The sequence below is a fragment of the Sapajus apella genome, unplaced genomic scaffold, assembly GCF_009761245.1.
Source record: "Sapajus apella isolate SASKATOON/1434 unplaced genomic scaffold, GSC_monkey_1.0 scaffold62, whole genome shotgun sequence".
Classification (NCBI taxonomy): domain Eukaryota; kingdom Metazoa; phylum Chordata; class Mammalia; order Primates; family Cebidae; genus Sapajus; species Sapajus apella.
This window is the reverse complement of record NW_022437002.1, coordinates 7,742,676-7,760,004: the sequence shown is the minus strand read 5'-3', so window position 1 is coordinate 7,760,004 and position 17,329 is coordinate 7,742,676. Positions and strand designations below refer to the sequence as shown.

The 17,329-nt window shown below is 42.1% G+C and overlaps 1 protein-coding gene and 1 pseudogene across 2 annotated transcripts in view; one reads left to right on the top strand and one right to left on the bottom strand.

Annotated features, from left to right (window-relative positions):
* The window catches only part of CLSPN (claspin), a 35,881-nt gene extending 22,584 nt beyond the window's left edge, over window positions 1-13,297 (top strand). Inside the window, exons 13-25 of the mRNA XM_032246920.1 lie at window positions 555-754; window positions 1,098-1,252; window positions 1,850-2,076; window positions 2,956-3,067; window positions 4,994-5,069; window positions 5,282-5,385; window positions 9,957-10,121; window positions 10,229-10,350; window positions 10,596-10,723; window positions 11,369-11,474; window positions 12,045-12,127; window positions 12,390-12,551; window positions 12,857-13,297. Coding sequence (XP_032102811.1) covers window positions 555-754; window positions 1,098-1,252; window positions 1,850-2,076; window positions 2,956-3,067; window positions 4,994-5,069; window positions 5,282-5,385; window positions 9,957-10,121; window positions 10,229-10,350; window positions 10,596-10,723; window positions 11,369-11,474; window positions 12,045-12,127; window positions 12,390-12,551; window positions 12,857-12,970 — 1,754 coding nt within the window. The 3' untranslated portion in view covers window positions 12,971-13,297. The remainder of the gene's footprint in view (window positions 1-554; window positions 755-1,097; window positions 1,253-1,849; window positions 2,077-2,955; window positions 3,068-4,993; window positions 5,070-5,281; window positions 5,386-9,956; window positions 10,122-10,228; window positions 10,351-10,595; window positions 10,724-11,368; window positions 11,475-12,044; window positions 12,128-12,389; window positions 12,552-12,856) is intronic.
* Window positions 13,298-15,001: 1,704 nt separating this feature from the next.
* LOC116529272 lies at window positions 15,002-16,420 on the bottom strand (annotated as a pseudogene). The gene has a single exon (XR_004259446.1). The product of XR_004259446.1 is annotated as a 60S ribosomal protein L4 pseudogene (transcript).
* Between the last annotated feature and the right edge of the window lie 909 nt (window positions 16,421-17,329).

Below are 17,329 nucleotides of genomic sequence, written 5' to 3'. Positions count from 1 at the left end.
TGTGATTATAGGCATTAGGCAGGATAAGAGAAAGAAGAGAACTTTTGGCCAGGTACAGTGGGTCACATCTGTAATGCCAGCACTTTGGGAGGCTGAGGCCAAGCTGGATCACAAGGTCAGGAGATTGAGACCATCCTGTCTAAAACAGTGAAACCCTGTCTGTACCAAAAGTACAAAAAATTAGCCGGGCATGGTGGCATGTGCCTATTGTCCCAGCTACTTGGGAGGCTGAGGCAGGAGAATCGCTTGAACCCAGGAGGTGGAGGTTTCAGTGAGCACTACTGCACTCCAGCCTGAAAGACGGAGCAACACTCCGTCTCCAAAAAAAAAAAAAAGAAGAGAACTTTCAAATGTCACTGCTCAGAGTAATAAGCGCTGATTACATAATGCTATCTTAGTACCGTAATTTACCTTTAACTTAATGTTTTGGAACATATAACTCTAGGGGTTTGCCTATGAATTTTATCTGACAGTTTCATCCTCAACTCTTTTTCCTAAACAAATCCACCTTATTTCTGTAATCATGCACTTAAAAGGTGTTTCTCTTTCTTTAGATGAGGATGATTCATGTTCATTGCTAACAAAGGAGAGCAGCCACAATAGCAGCTTTGAGCTGATTGGCTCCACGATTCCATCCTATCAGCCTTGCAACAGACAAACAGGCCGTGGGACCAGTTTTTTACCTACAGCAGGAGGATTCAGATCTCCTTCCCCTGGGCTATTTCGAGCCAGTTTGGTCAGCTCAGCTTCTAAGGTAAGATGGTAATGGTTTTTCTAATCTCCTCCTCTCTTTGCTTCCCACATTGCTAAATAAAGTGTGTCCCAGCCAACCAACTCCCACCGCATTGGTACTGAGCTTATGTGTGTTCAGTTTAAAAAATCCACCCTCTTTGTGTATTAAAAACAAGCTTCATCCAGTATTCTTACTTTCTTGGAGGTATTTTTCTTTATGCTTCTGATGGCTGTGTATTGTCCTCCTCAACTGCAATTGCTGGAGAGTAGATTGAATTTTGCAAATAGCAACTTCTGTTGTTGTCATGACAATGAATGACATTTGTAAAATGTTGTGTTATTGTTTGTTTTTGTTTGGGTACCAGAGTTCAGGGAAACTGTCTGAGCCTTCACTTCCCATAGAGGATTCCCAGGATCTGTATAACGCCTCCCCAGAACCTAAGACACTTTTCCTAGGAGCAGGAGACTTCCAGTTCTGTTTAGAAGATGACACTCAGAGCCAACTGTTGGATGCAGATGGGTAGGTAGTTTTGTGTTTCTGTGGGTGGGAATAGTGCTGGGTACTGCTTCATTTTGTTTAAAAATAAGTGAGCTTCTGTCACTCCATCTGTGCTTTCTCTTCTGAGAAAGAGAAGGTGTACAGACCATTAGTATTACATTCTGTAAGTTTGAGCAAAGTCTGTCCAGAGAATAAAACATAAATAGCTCTTGCTGACATTCTGGTCTTTCAGTTTCTGTCTTGTTTGAAATGCATAGATCTTGTATTGTAAGGTCAGCACATTTCCCTGTATCCATCCTGCTATTTTATTGTTGGATACGATTGAGAATTCACAGACTGGTGACACATTACAGGATATAATGCCAAGCCCTCCTCTAGCATCCTCTGAAGCTAAAAGTTATTCTTAACACTTTACCTTTTGAGTAATATTTTATTCTTTCACAAAACTTTTCCCTCCCTCTTTAGATTAACACAAGCCTAAAGTTTGAATCTTTTGCTTTCTGGTTTGAGATTCAGCTTTTAACTGGTATTGGAAATGAGTTTAGTGGTTTTTCACCCCCTACTTTGCCATTTCTCTAAGGAATATTTATACTATGTATTGTGCTCATTGGCTTGTAGGTTCTTAAATGTTAGAAACCACAGGGATCAGTACCAAGCTTTGAAGCCTCAATTGCCATTGGCCAGTATGGATGAGAATGCCATGGATGCCAACATGGATGAGCTGTTGGATTTGTGTACTGGAAAGTTTACGTCTCAGGCTGAAAAACAGCTACACAGGAAGAGTGACAAGAAAGAGAACATGGAGGAACTTCTGAACCTTTGTTCAGGAAAATTCACTTCTCAGGGTAAATATCCAACAGAGAGCATCAGGCTTACCACACCCAGGTATCCGTGTCCTTTAAAAGAATTCCCTAGCCAGGTGCTGTGGCTCACACCTGTAATCCTAGAACTTTGGGAGGCTGAGTTGGGTGGATTGCTTGAGCTCAGAAGTTTGAGACCAGCCTGGGCAACATGGCAAATCCACGTCTGGAAAAAAAAAAAGAAATTAGCCGGGCATGGCAGCATGTGCCTGTGGTCCCAGCTACTTGGGAGGCTAAGGTGGGAGGAGCTCTTGAACCCAGAAATTGGAGGTTGCAGTGAGCTGAGATCACAGCACTGCACTCCAGCCTGGGTGACAGAGACCCTGCCTAAAAATAAAAAAGAAAAGAAGCCCCTTACCCTCAGATGAAAAGTTCACAGAAAACAGGGCTGTGACAGAATCTTGTATATAAATTGAATTCACTGCTTAGCGCCCTGACATTTAGAACTCTTACTTTCTTAGCATGGTAAAGTATCAACTTAAGACTGTTTTAGCTTTGCCCATATGATACGTCATTTATGATTAACATGTGTTAAAAGTTTAGAACAGTGTCTGATGTATAATAAATTTCATATAAATGTTAATTTATTTCCTGTCTCCTGCCCTCAATGCACACACCTGGTAGATAGAACATAAGCTCTATGAGACCTGGGATAGTTGTTTGTTCATTACTGTATCCCTGGTGGCTTGGCACATATGGCAAATAGTAAGCACTAAATTAGGATTTTTTGAATGAATAGACGGTAGGCTCTTCTTGGCAAGCTTACCTTAGAACTGTATCGAGCTGGCATGACTTTAGATGGCTGGGAAAAGAGTATAAAGCTGTCATTCCTTGGTGACACATCTTATCCTTGTTGTGTTGTAGATGCCTCTACTCTGGGCTCATCAGAATTAAATAAACAGGAGAAGGAGAGCAGCATGGGTGATCCAATGGAAGAAGCACTTGCTCTTTGCTCAGGCTCTTTTCCAACAGACAGGTAAGTCTCAGATTGCTGGGAACTTGGGAAGGCCTGGCCTTTTGATAAAATCTTGAGGTCAGGTTCTCTGAGGTTAGCAATAACTGATCATCTTAAGGGGTTTGTACCTTTTCTGAGAATCTTGCAATGGATTTGAGTATCATATATGCCGAGTAAACAAATTATAATGCTTTCATGGGGAACAAGGTAAAAAAGGCAAGAATATGAAAGATATTTAACATCATTAATAATTAGAAAAATGCCAATCGAAACCACAGTGATACACCCATTAAGATGACTTTTATCAAAAAAAAAAAAAACCCAAAAAGTGTTAGTAAGAATGTGGAGAAATTGGAAACCTTGTGTATTATTGGTGAGAAGGTAAAATAGTGCAGCAGCTAGGGAAAGTTGTATGAAGGCTCTTCAAAAATTAAAAATAGAGACAGCTGTGGTGGCTCACACCTGTAATCCCAGCACTTTGGCAGGCCGAGGCAGGTGGACACCTGAGATCAGGAGTTCAAGATTAGCCTGACCAACATGGTGAAACCCTGTTTCTACTAAATATAAAAAATTAGCTGGGCATGGTGGTACATACCTGTAATCCTAGCTACTTGGAGGCTGAGGTAGGAGAATTGCTTGAACCCAGGAGGCAGAGGTTGCAGTGAGCCGAGATTGTGCCATTACACTCCAACCTGGGCAACAAGAGCAAAACTCAGTCTAAAAAGAAAAAAAAAAAATAGAATGACCATATGATCCAGCAATTTCACTTTTTAGTCTATGCCCCAAAAAAGTAAAGGTGGGACTTGAATAGATATTTGCATCCTATGTTCAAAGCAGCATTATTCACAGTAAGTAGTCAAAACATGGAAGCAGCCTATGTCTGTTGACAGATGAATGGGTAAACAAAATGTGGTATATACATGCAATGGAATATTCAACCTTGAAATGGAAATTCTGGCTGGGCATGGTGGTTCACACCTGTAATCCTAGCACTTTGGGAGGCTAAGGTGGGTGCATCACTTGAGCCTAGTAGTTTGAGACCAGCCTGGACAATATGGCAAAACTCCATCCCTACAAAAAATACTAAAATTAGCTGGGCATTCAGGGGTCGGGGTGAGAGCCTGGGAGGTCAATGCTGCAGTGAGCCATGATTGCGCCACTTCTGGGCAACAGAGCAAGATCCTGTCTCAAAAAAAAAAGGAAATTCTGACACTTACTACAACATGGATGAACCTTAGGATGTTTGCTAAGAGAAATAAGCCAGTCACCAAAAGACAAATACTGTATGAGTTCACTTACATGAGATACTTAGTCAGATGCATAGAGACAGAAAGTAGAATGGTGATTGCCAGGTACTGAGACTATGGGGAAATGGAGAGTTTAATGGGTATAGAGTTTTAGTTTTGCAAGGTGAAAAGAGTTCTGGAGATTGCTTAACAATGTGAATGTACTTAACACTACTGAACTATATACTGTATATTTTACCACAACTGAAAATTAAAAAAATTTTTCCCCTGTTTCTTGAAGAGATCATTGATGCTAGTAAAAGTTTTAAATTTTGCTGGGCAAGGTGGCTCATACCTGTAATCCCAGTACTTTGGGAGACCAAGGCAAGCAGATTGCTTGAGCCCAGGAATTCAAGATGTACCTGGGCAACATAGTGAAATCTGTCTCTACAAAAATTAGCTGAGCATGGTGGCTTGGACCTCTGGTCCCAGCTACTTGGGAGGCTGATGTGGGAGGATCACTTGAACCCTGGAGGTGGAGGTTGCAGTGAGCTGAGGTGGTGCCACTATACTCCAGCTGGGGTAACAGACCAAGAGTATCTCAGAAAAAAAAAAAAAAAACACACACACACACACAATTTTTTTTTAATTCCTAACTTGTCTGATTACTTGTAGTTTGCTTTTAACAACTTATTTATTGATTCATTGATTTGCATTTTAGGGAAGAAGAAGATGAGGAGGAGGAATTTGGAGACTTTCGGCTTGTTTCAAATGATAATGAGTTTGATAGTGATGAGGTAAGTATGAAAGGAACAAAGTAATCATAACTGAGCTTCATGTATTGCTGCCCTTGGGTTTTTTTCCCTCAGTTCTTAAGAATTCTAAGTTTAGCATCTTATAAGAAACAATTTTCTAGAATTTTTGGTGTTTGGGCAGATGTTTATAAATCCTGTTTTTGTTAAGGACACATTTTATTCTGCATAATTTGGAAGTGATGCTGATTTTGTAGGATGAACACAGTGACTCTGGTAATGAAGATCTGGCACTAGAAGACCATGAAGATGATGATGAAGAAGAACTCCTGAAGCGATCTGAGAAGTTGAAAAGGCAAATGTAGGTGCCATTACTATGTCCATTCCTTAAGCTGTATTTAAAAGTTAATCACTAGGCTGGCCGTGGTGGCTCGAGCCTGTAATCCCAGCACTTTGAATGGGTAAACAAAATGAGGTATATATATGCAATGGAGTATTCAACCTTAAAATGGAAATTCTGGCTGGGCACGGTGGCTCATACCAGTAATCCCAGCACTTTGGGAAGCTGAGATGGGTGGATCACCTGAGGTCAGGAGGTCAAGACCAGCCTGGCCAGCATGGTGAAACCCCATCTCTACTAAAAATATAAAAATTAGCTGGGCTTGATAGTGGGCACCTGTAGTCCCAGCTACTTGGAAGGCTGAGGCAGGGAGAATCGCTTGAACCTGGGAGGCAGAGGTTGCAATGAGCCGAGATTATGCCATTGCACACCAGCCTGAGCAACAAAGCGAGACTGTCTCAAAAAAAAAAAAAAAAATTTGATCACTTAATATGTACTATATGCTAATAACTGTACTTTACAGGCATTAACATATATTATCTTAGCCCAGGTGCAGTGGCTCACGCCTATAATCCCAACACTTTGGGAGGCCAAGGAGGGCATATCACTCAAGGTCAGGAGTTTGAGATCAGCGTGACCAACATGGTGAAACCCTGTCTCTACTAAAAATACAAAAATTAGCTGGGCGTGGTGGCGGGCGCCTTAGTGCCAGCTACTTGGGAGGTGGAGGTTGCAGTTAGCCTTGTTGCACTCCAGCCTGGGTGACAGAGCAAGACTCTATCTAAAAAAAAAAAAAAAAATTATCTTATGAGTGGGTACTGTTATTCCCTTCATTTTACAGTTGAAGGTACCGAGCCTTAGAATGATTAAATTTACCCAAGGTCACATAGCTGGAAGGTAGCAGAGCCTGGATTCAACTTAGATTAGGTGAAATTTCCCCTAAGAGTTGAGTTGTAGTTTGCCACCTTTTAACTTAAAGCTTCCTACCTCAGCTTCCCAAGTAGCTAGGACCACAGGCATGTGTCATCACACATAGCTAATTCTTTTTATTTTTTGTAGAGACAGGGCCTTGGTTTGTTCCCAGGCTGGTCTTAAACTCCTGGCCTCAAGTGATCCTCCTGCCTTGGCTTCCCAAAGTCTGGGATTACAGGCATGAGCCACCAGGCCCAGCTTATTTTTTTAATGATTTGTTGTTCTGGTCATGAAAGTAAAATATTTATTTTAGGATATTTAAAAGAATACAAGCTGGGCACGGTGGCTCACACCTATAATCTCAGCACTTTGGGAGGCTGAGGTGGGTGGATCACCTAAGGTCAGGAGTTTGACACCAGCCTGGCCAACATGGCAAGACCCTGTCTCTACTAAAAATATAAAATTATCTGGGTGTGGTAGTGGGCACCTGTAAAATTCCAGCTATTTAGGAGGCATGGCTGGAGAATCGCTTGAAAGTGGGAGGTGGAGGTTGCAGTGAGCTGAGATAAGGTCATTGCATTCCAGTCTGGGCTACAAGAGAGAAACTCCATCCCCCCACCCAAAAGAAAAGAATACAGAAATATATAAATAAAAAGTTATCTGTATCCACCATCCAGGATATAAATGAAAGTTAGTGCTGGGCCAGGTGCCTCACGCCTCTAATCCCAGCATTTTAGAAAGCCAAGGCAGGCAGATCACAAGGTCAAGAGATCAAGATCATCCTGGCCAATATGGTAAAACCCTGTCTCTACTAAAAAATACAAAAATTAGCTGGGTGCAATGGTGCACGCCTATAGTCTCAGCTATTCGGGAGGCTGAGGCAGGAGAATCGCTTCAACCGAGGAGGTGGAGATTGCAGTGAGCCGAGATGGCGCACCACTGCACTCCAGCCTGGCGGCAGAGTGAGATTCTATCTCAAAAAAAAAAAAAAAAAAAAGTTAGTTCCTCTTAATCTTTTTATGCATATATTTTTATAAGTTGAGATTTATACAGTCTTTTTATATGTATAATTTTGCATCTTGCTTTTTTCCCTACTTAGCATATCCAGAAACATTTTCCTATGATGTTAAAAAAAGTTTTATAAAGACAATTCTAATAGGTATTTAATGTTATATTGTATATGAATGACTTGGAATTCACATATAGGACATTGTATTGATCCCTGTTAGATTTATATGGTTGCTTTTATCCCATCATTTCATTCTTTTTTTTTTTTTTTGGAGACGGAGTTTCGCTCTTGTTACCCAGGCTGGAGTGCAATGGCGCTATCTCGGCTCACCGCAACCTCCGCCTCCTGGGTTCAAGCAATTCTCCTGCCTCAGCCTCCTGAGTAGTTGGGACTACAGGCACGCGCCACCATGCCCAGCTAATTTTTTGTAGTTTTAGTAGAGACGGGGTTTCACCATGTTGACCAGGATGGTCTCGATCTCTTGACCTCGTGATCCACCCGCCTCGGCCTCCCAAAGTGCTGGGATTACAGGCTTGAGCCACTGCGCCCGGCCCCCATCATTTCATTCTATTAAGATTCATTTTGGGTTTTCATTTGTCACCTGTCAGATTAACTCTCATACAGCTTTAGGTCATCCATAGATTTTTCTAAGGTAGTAGTTCTTAACTGCAGAGCTCTTTATTCAAATAAAATCTTATAAAGAATGACAGATAAAAGTTGCACTGTTCAAAGATGGTAAGTGGGAAGTTTCGGAAACCTAGTGACTAGTGGCCTCTGAAGGGATTTTCCAGGAACCCTAAGATTTAGAAGAATTTAGCTTTAAGAAAATACAGTAGCCGGACGCGGTGGCTCACGCCTGTAATCCCAGCACTTTGGGAGGCTGAGGCGGGTGGATCACGAGGTCAAGAGATCGAGACCATCCTGGTCAACATGGTGAAACCCCGTCTCTACTAAAAATACAAAAATTAGCTCGGCATGGTGGTGCGTGCCTGTAATCCCAGCTACTCAGGAGGCTGAGGCAGGAGAATTGCCTGAACCCAGGAGGCGGAGGTTGCGGTGAGCCGAGATCACGCCATTGCACTCCAGCCTGGGTAACAAGAGCAAAACTCCGACTCAAAAAAAAAAAAAAAAAAAGAAAGAAAATACAGTATAGGCTGGGCACGGTGGCTCACGCCTGTAATCTCAGCACTTTGGGAGGCTGAGGTGGACAGATCACCTGAGGTCAGGAGACCAAGACCACCCTGGCCAACATGGTGAAATCCTGTCTCTACTTTACAAAAAAAAAAAGAAAAACAAGGCCAGGCACGGTGGCTCATGCCTGTAATCCCAACACTTTGGAGGCCAAGGTGAGCAGGTCACCTGAGGTCAGGAGTTCAAGACCAGCCTGACCAACATGGAGAAACCCTGTCTCTACTAAAAATACAAAATTAGCCAGGCGTGGTGGCGCATGCTAATCCTAGCTACTCGGGAAGCTGAGGTAGAAGAATCGCTTGAATCCGGAAGGTGGACGTTGCAGTGAGCCGAGATTGCACCATTGTACTCCAGCCTGGGCAACAAGAGTGAAAGAAACTCTGTCTCAAAAAAAAAAACAAAAAAAAAAACCCAAAAAATAATTTAGCTAGGCATGGTGGCACGCACCTATAATCCCAGCTACTTGGGAGGTTGAAGCATGAGAATTGCTTGAACCCAGAAGGTGAAGGTTGCAGTGAGCCAAGATGGTGCCACTGTACTCCAGCCTGGACAACAGAGTAAGACTTCATCTCAAAAGAAAAGAAAAGAAAAGAAAATACAGTATAGGTCTTTGATAAAAATCAGTTTTCAGAAAGCCACCAAACTTCTGCCATTTTGGACCACATGGGACCAAGAAGACTTAGAACCCAGGGTGATAGCATATTTGTTCTCAAGGGGAGCTGAAATCAGAAAAAGTAACTAATTAGTAACGAGGAGCTCTGAGCCTTAGTCTTCCTTCTAATATGGGGGTCAAGATTTGGTAGACTAAGAAGATCCCAGTTTATTACCTTTCTACACCACATCATCTCCAGTTTCTCTCTTAAAGCTGGTGTGCTCAAATGCAAAACAAAATAGTTTGAACCTTCCAGCAGGTATTCTAATGCATGTAGAAGAGATTAAGAGTTTTCTGGCTTTCAAGTCACCCAATCTAAGTTGAATCCAGGCTCTGCTACCTTCTAGCTATGTGACCTTGGATAAATTTAATCTTTCTGAGGCTCAGTTCCCTCAACTGTAAAATGAAGAGAATAATAGTACCCGTTCCTAAGATAAGATGTTAATAGTTGTAAAGCACAGTTATTAGCACATAGGACATATTAAGTGATCAACTTTTAAATATAGATGCTCCACATCTTACAATGGAGCTGTATCCTGATCAATCTGCCATAAGTCGAAAATGCACTTTTGGCTTATCCAGATATAACTCCATTATAAATTTAGAAACATACTAAGTGCAAATCACGTTCATGCCATGGTAAAGTTGCAAAATCATTAAGTCAAACCATCAAGTAGGAGACTATTACAAAAAAAATTTAAATATTATCAAAATGTATTATGTTTATTATTATTATTAGAAGAGGCTCTGTGTTCTGCTTTTCTCTGCTTCCATATTCTGTGAGCGTATTCATTGTTACATTTCCTAATTCTCAAAATTGCTTTCTAGGAGGTTGAGGAAATACCTGGAAGATGAAGCAGAGGTGTCAGGAAGTGATGTGGGAAGTGAAGATGAGTATGATGGGGAAGAGATTGATGAATATGAAGAGGACATAATTGATGAAGTACTTCCTTCTGATGAGGAACTACAGAGTCAAATCAAGAAAATACACATGTCAGTATCCCAGGAAGCCCTTCTGAGTAGCAGGCTATATCATAAGACAGGCCCTATAACCAGCCAGAATGGTCCTTGTTTTGAACACCTTATTTCTCCTATTATAGGAAAACTATGTTGGATGATGATAAGCGACAGCTACGTTTATACCAAGAGAGGTACCTTGCTGATGGGGATCTGCACAGTGATGGTCCTGGGCGAATCAGGAAGTTTCGATGGAAAAACATAGGTATCTTGGTTGTTGCCTTTAAAAGCAAATAGTTACAATGTGCTCGTTTGTCCAGTTTCACATGGCAAATGGCAAGCAAAACTAACAGGCTATGGGAAGACCTAGTTATAGCTATTGTTTTCTGTTAGTGGATGGGAAAAGTTTACATCATTATGTAGTAAACGATAAGGGTTTATTTTTTGTCTGTCCAAGCACTCTCTCCTGTGAGGATTGCTGAATGCTGATTACCTTCACTCTTTGTTTAGATGATGCTTCCCAGATGGACTTGTTCCACAGAGACTCTGATGATGATCAGACCGAAGAACAGCTTGATGAGTCAGAGGCCAGGTGGAGGAAGGAGCGAATTGAACGAGAGCAGTGGCTTCGGGACATGGTAGGAATTCACCTACTCTGACCCTAGTTTATGAGGCTATCACTTAGCTTGTCATGATAGTTTCAAAATCTTGTTGGCCGGGTGCAGTGGCTCACACCTGTAATCCCAGCACTTTGGGAGGCCAAGGCCGGCAGATCATGAGGTCAGGAGTCAAGACCAGCCTAGGCAACATGGTGAAACCCCATCTCTACTAAAAATAAAAAAATTAGCTGGGTATGGTGGCACATGCCTGTAATCCCAGCTACTCGGGAGGCTGAGGCAGGAGAATTGCTTGAACCAGGACCCGGGGGGTGGAGGTTGCAGTAAGCTGAGATTGTGCCACTGCACTCCAGCCTGGGCTAGAGCAAGACTCCACCTCAAAAAAAAAAAAAAAAAAAAAAAAAAATCTTAGCTTGGCATAATAGTTTCAAAATCTTAGGCATCATATTGCTATCTTTTTTAATCCTCGAGCTATCTTTTGTATTTTGAGAAGGCTACCATGGACAATTCTCTTCACGTTTGTCTAAGATTAATTTTTTTTATTTAAAGCAGCAGCAAAAAGAAAAACATGATACCCCAGGAACTCTAGTTTCACAATCCAGGCCATGCTAACTATTTAGGAAGGCTATAGACTTTTTTAAAATGCTGTATGATTTTTATTTTCAGGCACAGCAGGGGAAAATTACAGCTGAAGAAGAAGAAGAAGTTGGGGAGGACAGTCAGTTTATGATAATGGCCAAGAAAGTTACAGCCAAAGCACTGCAGAAGAATGGTGAGCTCTTGTTTCTCCTTAGGGTCTAGCTCCCTGGATTGTTAGTGCTAGAGCTTTGGAGGTGACTCTAACCTTCAGGAGCTGTTGCAGCTTAATCATAAGCTTGTGTCTAATACTGTCTTAAAGAGCTTCATAGAGATGGTGGGGAACAGTGTACTTAGCTTTAGACTATTGGGCAGTAGAGACTGTACTTGTGAGTATATGTAGCTGGTTTTACTTTATATTCTAAGGCTCAGAGTAGTTAATTCTGGCTTTCTCTATTTAGTTGCCCAGGATTTTATACCTAAGTGTTAGAGGTAGGATTTTAATCCAGGAATATTTAATTCCAGAAATGAAGCTCTTTACTATTCCACACACTTACCACTTTTGTTTTTGTTAAATGATTACTGTTCAACTTAGTTGTCTCTCTTCTTGGAGCCAATTCTTGTAGTTTCAAAGTCACCATTATATAGAACAGGGTTCCCATGGCTTTAGCATATTGATTTAGGTACAAGATGTTTTAGTTTGTTTAGATTTAAAAGTAATTCTAATCAGCTTTTCCCAGAATAGGCCTCTGTCTTTTCTTTCCAGCCAGTCGCCCTGTGGTTATTCAAGAATCAAAGTCTTTGCTCAGAAATCCTTTTGAAGCCATCAGACTGGGAAGTGCTCATCAGGTTAGTTGGGAACGTAGTTAATCTAATATCTAGTCTATGGGTTATAAAGGCCCAAGTTCAGCTTAGGGAATAGTCTCTGTATTTAGAGGAGGGAGGTGGCTGCAGGGAAAAAGTTAACGTTAAAGGAGTCCGATATTTCTTTTCTACTTTAATAGAGTAGGAATATGTATCCTCAATATCTGGGGGGAGGTAGGGAGGGAAGGACTTTTCATTCTTTAGCTGGCACTTGGGATTTGATACTAGATGACTTGTCTTTCCTCAGGTGAAGACAGGCTCGCTGCTAAACCAGCCCAAAGCTGTGCTTCAGAAACTGGCTGCTCTCTCTGATCTTAACCCCAGTGCTCCTCGAAATTCAAGAAACTTTGTCTTTCATACACTTTCTCCCGTCAAGACTGAGGCGGCAAAGGAATTGTCTAAGTCCCAGGTATGGAATTTGAGAACTAATATGGTGGATTCCCAAACTAGAATTTATTTAAATTTAAAAACAAAAATTCTGACTTAACAGCTTTATGCTGCAGTGTTGAAATCTTGCACTCCCCAATAAAGTACAAGAGAATTGCTACCCCTAGTAGGTAATCAACTTTGAAACTTGCCTAGAAAGTTTCTCTTTCTTTCTTTTTTTCTGTTTTTAATAATCCACGATTTAACTATAAGTTGCTTGAGAGCTAGTTGAAGGTAAGTACTTGTATGAAGGTCTTAAGCTGGCCCTGACTCCCTCTCTGCTTTCAGGTAAAGAGAAGGGGTCCATCTTTCGTGACTTCTCCTTCACCTAAGCGCCTCAAGACAGATGATAATAGCACTTCAGGATTGAAGCAAAGCATCTTCAAATACTTGGAGAGCTAACACCATCAAGGGTACCAGAATCTACCTTGAGACTGCCTTGAGAAGTTTCTAGCACTGAGAGTTGGAATTGACACAAGCCAATGATCCTTCATAATCAATGCAATAAGATTGCAGACTGAAATTCCAGTTCTTTCTACTGAACAGCTCTGGACATCTCTTTTCCTAGTATTAGTCCCTGGATTGGCCACTGATCTCAACTCTGCAGTATTTACAGCGTCAACAACTCATGGAATACTTGGGTGAGGTTTCTTTTTTTTTTTTTTTTTAAGGTGGAGTCTCACTCTGTTGCCCAGGCTGGGGTGCAATGGTGTGATCTCGGATCACTGCAACCTCCACCTCCCAGGTTCAAGCGAATTTTTGTATTTTTAGTATAGACGGGGTTTCACCATGTTGGCCAGGCTGGTCTCAAAACTCCTGACCTCAAGTGATCCACTCACCTTGGTCCCCCAAAGTTCTGGGATTACAGGCATGAACCACCACACCTGGCCTTGGGTTAGGTGTCACTTCTTCCATTAAACATCTGACATTTTATCCTAGCAGCTTCCTGGGTTAATATCTCTTTGTGATAGAAGTGGTTGGAAGAAGAAGAGTAGGAAAACTGTGACATTACAGATTAGAGAAGGAAGTGAAAATCAGTACCATAATGACTACTTTGCACCCATGAGATACGTACCATGATGACCAGGGTTCGGTGAAAGAAAGTTTTTTTGTTTTTGTTTTTGTTTTTGTTTTTTTGAGACGGAGTTTCGCTCTTGTGCTGGACGCGGTGGCTCAAGCCTATAATCCCAGCACTTTGGGAGGCCGAGGCGGGTGGATCACGAGGTCAAGAGATCGAGACCATCCTGGTCAACATGGTGAAACCCCGTCTCTACTAAAAATACAAAAAATTAGTTGTTTTTGTTTTTTTTTGAGACAGTCTCACTCTGTTGCCCCAGCTAGAGTACAGTGGTGCAATCTTGGCTCATGGCAACTGCTGCTTCCTGGGTTCAAGCAATTCTCCTGCCTCAGCCTCCTGAGTAGCTGGGACTACAGGCGTGCTCCACCACACCCAGCTAATTTTTGTATTGTTAGTGGAGACGGGGTTTCACCACGTTAGCCAGGCTGGTGTTGAACTGACCTCAAGTGATCCAGCCTCTTTGGCCTCCCAAAGCGCTGGGATTACAGGTGAGAGCCACTGCGCCCAACCGAAAGAAAGATTCCTAGAGGACCTAGGAACCGATACATGAGCTGCTGTATTAGTCTTACCCCTTTCATTTTCCTGTATGCTTCTTCCCAAGGCAGCATCACATTTTGAATTAATTTTTGCTGCTTTATAAGGACTTAAACTGGTACCCAAGTCAGAAAGACTGTGGCTCTAATTTTCTGGAGCTTGGGGATGAACATAAAATGTTACACCCAGTGTTCGTCCATCACAGTCTATGAGGCAGAGAGACCTTTCCTGGGACTGAATTCTTAATTTGAAGCACTGTTGTTCAAAGACCTCCCTTCTGGGTCTGACAAGAAGAAACAACCATTATTTATTTCGTTCTCCTGGCTTACATACATTGCCCTCACTAGTCCATGGACATTTCAATATTTCATTACTAATTTTAAGAGAAGAGCACCATGGAATTTAATAGAAATATTATTGAAGAGAATTGCCATCATTCTCTATTTTCCCTGAGCTACCACATGCTTCTCAGAATTTTGAACAAATGTTTTTCCCCTCAGAACTGAGCATTAGTGCTGCTTTGGAAAAACATTCTATGTGAATGTTGTGGCTTCAGTGTCAGGAGCTGGACTTGGGAAGTTGGAAGAGAGTGTGCCAGTTGTTTATTCGGAGGTGGGAATACCAATTTAATTGATGAAATTAGGTTGTAGATTTTCAACAGTTTTCTAATAAGATGCTGACTTTGACAATACTCATGTTTGTATATTTGTAATCTTATAATGGGGAAAATGTATATAAAGATGTTTTAATATGTATGTAGTTTTTCAATAAATCTTAATGCCTTGAAGGGAAGATTTGCTGTCCAGCTTGAATGCTGATTCTTTTTTTTTTTTTTTTTTTTTGCCTGTTTGATCAGGTCTTTATTCAAAAGAAGCTGTCCAAAATGATTTGACCTTTATGGAATAATCAAATTTAAGAGTTTATGCAGCAGGCTTCTTTTCCTCTGTAGTGGGTTTCTTTTCTACTGGCTTCTTTTCAAGGGCTGGTTTCTTGGTAGCTGCTGCCTTTTTTCCTACTGGAGGCTTCTTCTGCTTCTTAACACCAACAGCAGCCTTCTTTCCTTTCTTACCTACTACAACAGGCTTCTTGCCTGCAACTCCCTTCTTGTCTGATTTGGCTTCTAGTGCTGCTGCTGCTGCGGCTGCCTTATCCACCCGGAGCTTGTGATTCCTGGCCTGGCGAAGAATGGTGTTCCGGTGCATGGTCTTTGCATATGGGTTTAGCTTCAACATGATTCTCAGGTTTTTCAGTGGGTTCTTCTTTAGGACTCTGCGATGAATCTTCTTGCGTGGTGCTCGAAGGGCTCTTTGGATCTCTGGGCTTTTCAAGATTCTGCTGAGATCTGTATTGATCATCTTGTGCATGGGGAGATTGTAGTTACTCTTGAGGGACGCAGCTTTACGCCAAGTGCCATACAATTCATCTAACTTCCGGAAAGCACTTTCGGTCCAAATGCAGAAACGTCCCACATGCCCACCAGGAGCAAGCTTCAAAATGTTCAGTTTGCTTACATTAAGCAGAGTAATTCCAGGGATGTTTCTGAAGGCCTTGATGATACCATTATCCTCATTGTAGATAATGCAGGGGCCTCTGCGCTGGATACGGCGACGGTTTCTCATTTTGCCCTTGCCAGCTCTCATTCGCTGAGAGGCATAGAACTTTTTGATATCATTCCAGGCTTTAAGTTTCTTAAGAAGCAAAACAGCCTCCTTGGTCTTCTTGTACCCTTCAACTTTATCTTCGACTACCAAAGGAAGTTCAGGAACTTCCTCAATACGATGACCTTTAGTCATAACCAGTGCTGGTAAGGCTGAGGCAGCCAGGGCAGTACAGATGGCATATCATTTTTGGGTTGTGTTCACTCTACGATGCCAACGGTGCCAGGTTTTGGTTGGTGCAAACATTCGGCCTCCACGACACATATTTCCAAAAGCACCCTGGCCAGAACAGTGAATCTCACCACCTCGAACTCTGGGAATTCGAGCCACAGCTCTGCCAGTACCCCAAGACAGCACTAGTCTGATGACCTGCTAATTCACTGACAGCATAAGGCTGTCTGTTGTTTTTGCACAAGTTGGTGTGAACAAAGTTCACAATATCTGGTCGAATAGGAGCCTTTAATACATCAGGCAAAGTGACATTTTTGCCAGATGACTCCCCCTTTTCGGAGTACACTGATATCAGTGGGCGAGTACACACCATGGCGGAGAGAGGAGACAGCCACGCTCCTCTCGGCCCGGCAGCTGCCACAGGAAAAGGTGAATGCTGATTCTTAGATCAATGCTTGTCTAACATTGAGGAGCATTTCATTTTCAGGTTATCTCCATCCCAGGGAAACCCTCTGGATCTAAAATGAGAGCCTGCTGCAGTTGTCCCCTCACTGGCTTCTCAGTCCTAGTGAATTGATCAAGTCAACTTACCAAGTGGTTTGGGTTCAGCATAGGAGAAGAGGAGAGCTGAGTTTACATAAATGGCACCTTCTGTTATAGCTCTTTTTTTAAAAAAAAAAAAAATTATTTTTAGAGACGGTCTCATTCTGTTGTCAAGGTAAGAGTGCAATGGCACAATCATAGCTCACTGTATGTACCCTTGAACTCCTGGGCTTAAGCATCCTCCTTCCTCAACCTTTGGAGTAGCTGGGCCACATTACAGGTGCATGCCCCCATGCCCAGCTAATTATTTTATTTTTGTAGAGACAGGGTCTTGCTGTGTTGCCCTGGCTGATCTTGAACTCCTGATTTCAAGCAATCCTCCCACTTTGGCCTCCCAAAATGCTGGAGTCACAGGCTCACCCACCAGGCACAGCCTGTTACAGCTCTTTGACTGGCCTTTCTTTTTAGATGAGTTTGTATGTACTTCATTTTATCCATGGGTTTAAGATAAGCGTTTTTGCCTCTTTTGAGCTCTCTAAACAGTGCCCAAGACAAGATAGCCCTTGCTGAGCAGGAAGGCTAAATATTTCTCCCCTCTTGTTTCCCTACATATCTTTTAGGGAAGAGATGGAAAAGACAATTGTAATTGACAACTGGGGGTAAGAAAATTCAGCTAGGCACGGTTTACACTGGGATTACATGACTCACACTGGTAATCCCAGCACTTTAGGGGACTGAGGCAGGTACATTGCTTGAACTCAGGAGTTCAAGACCAGC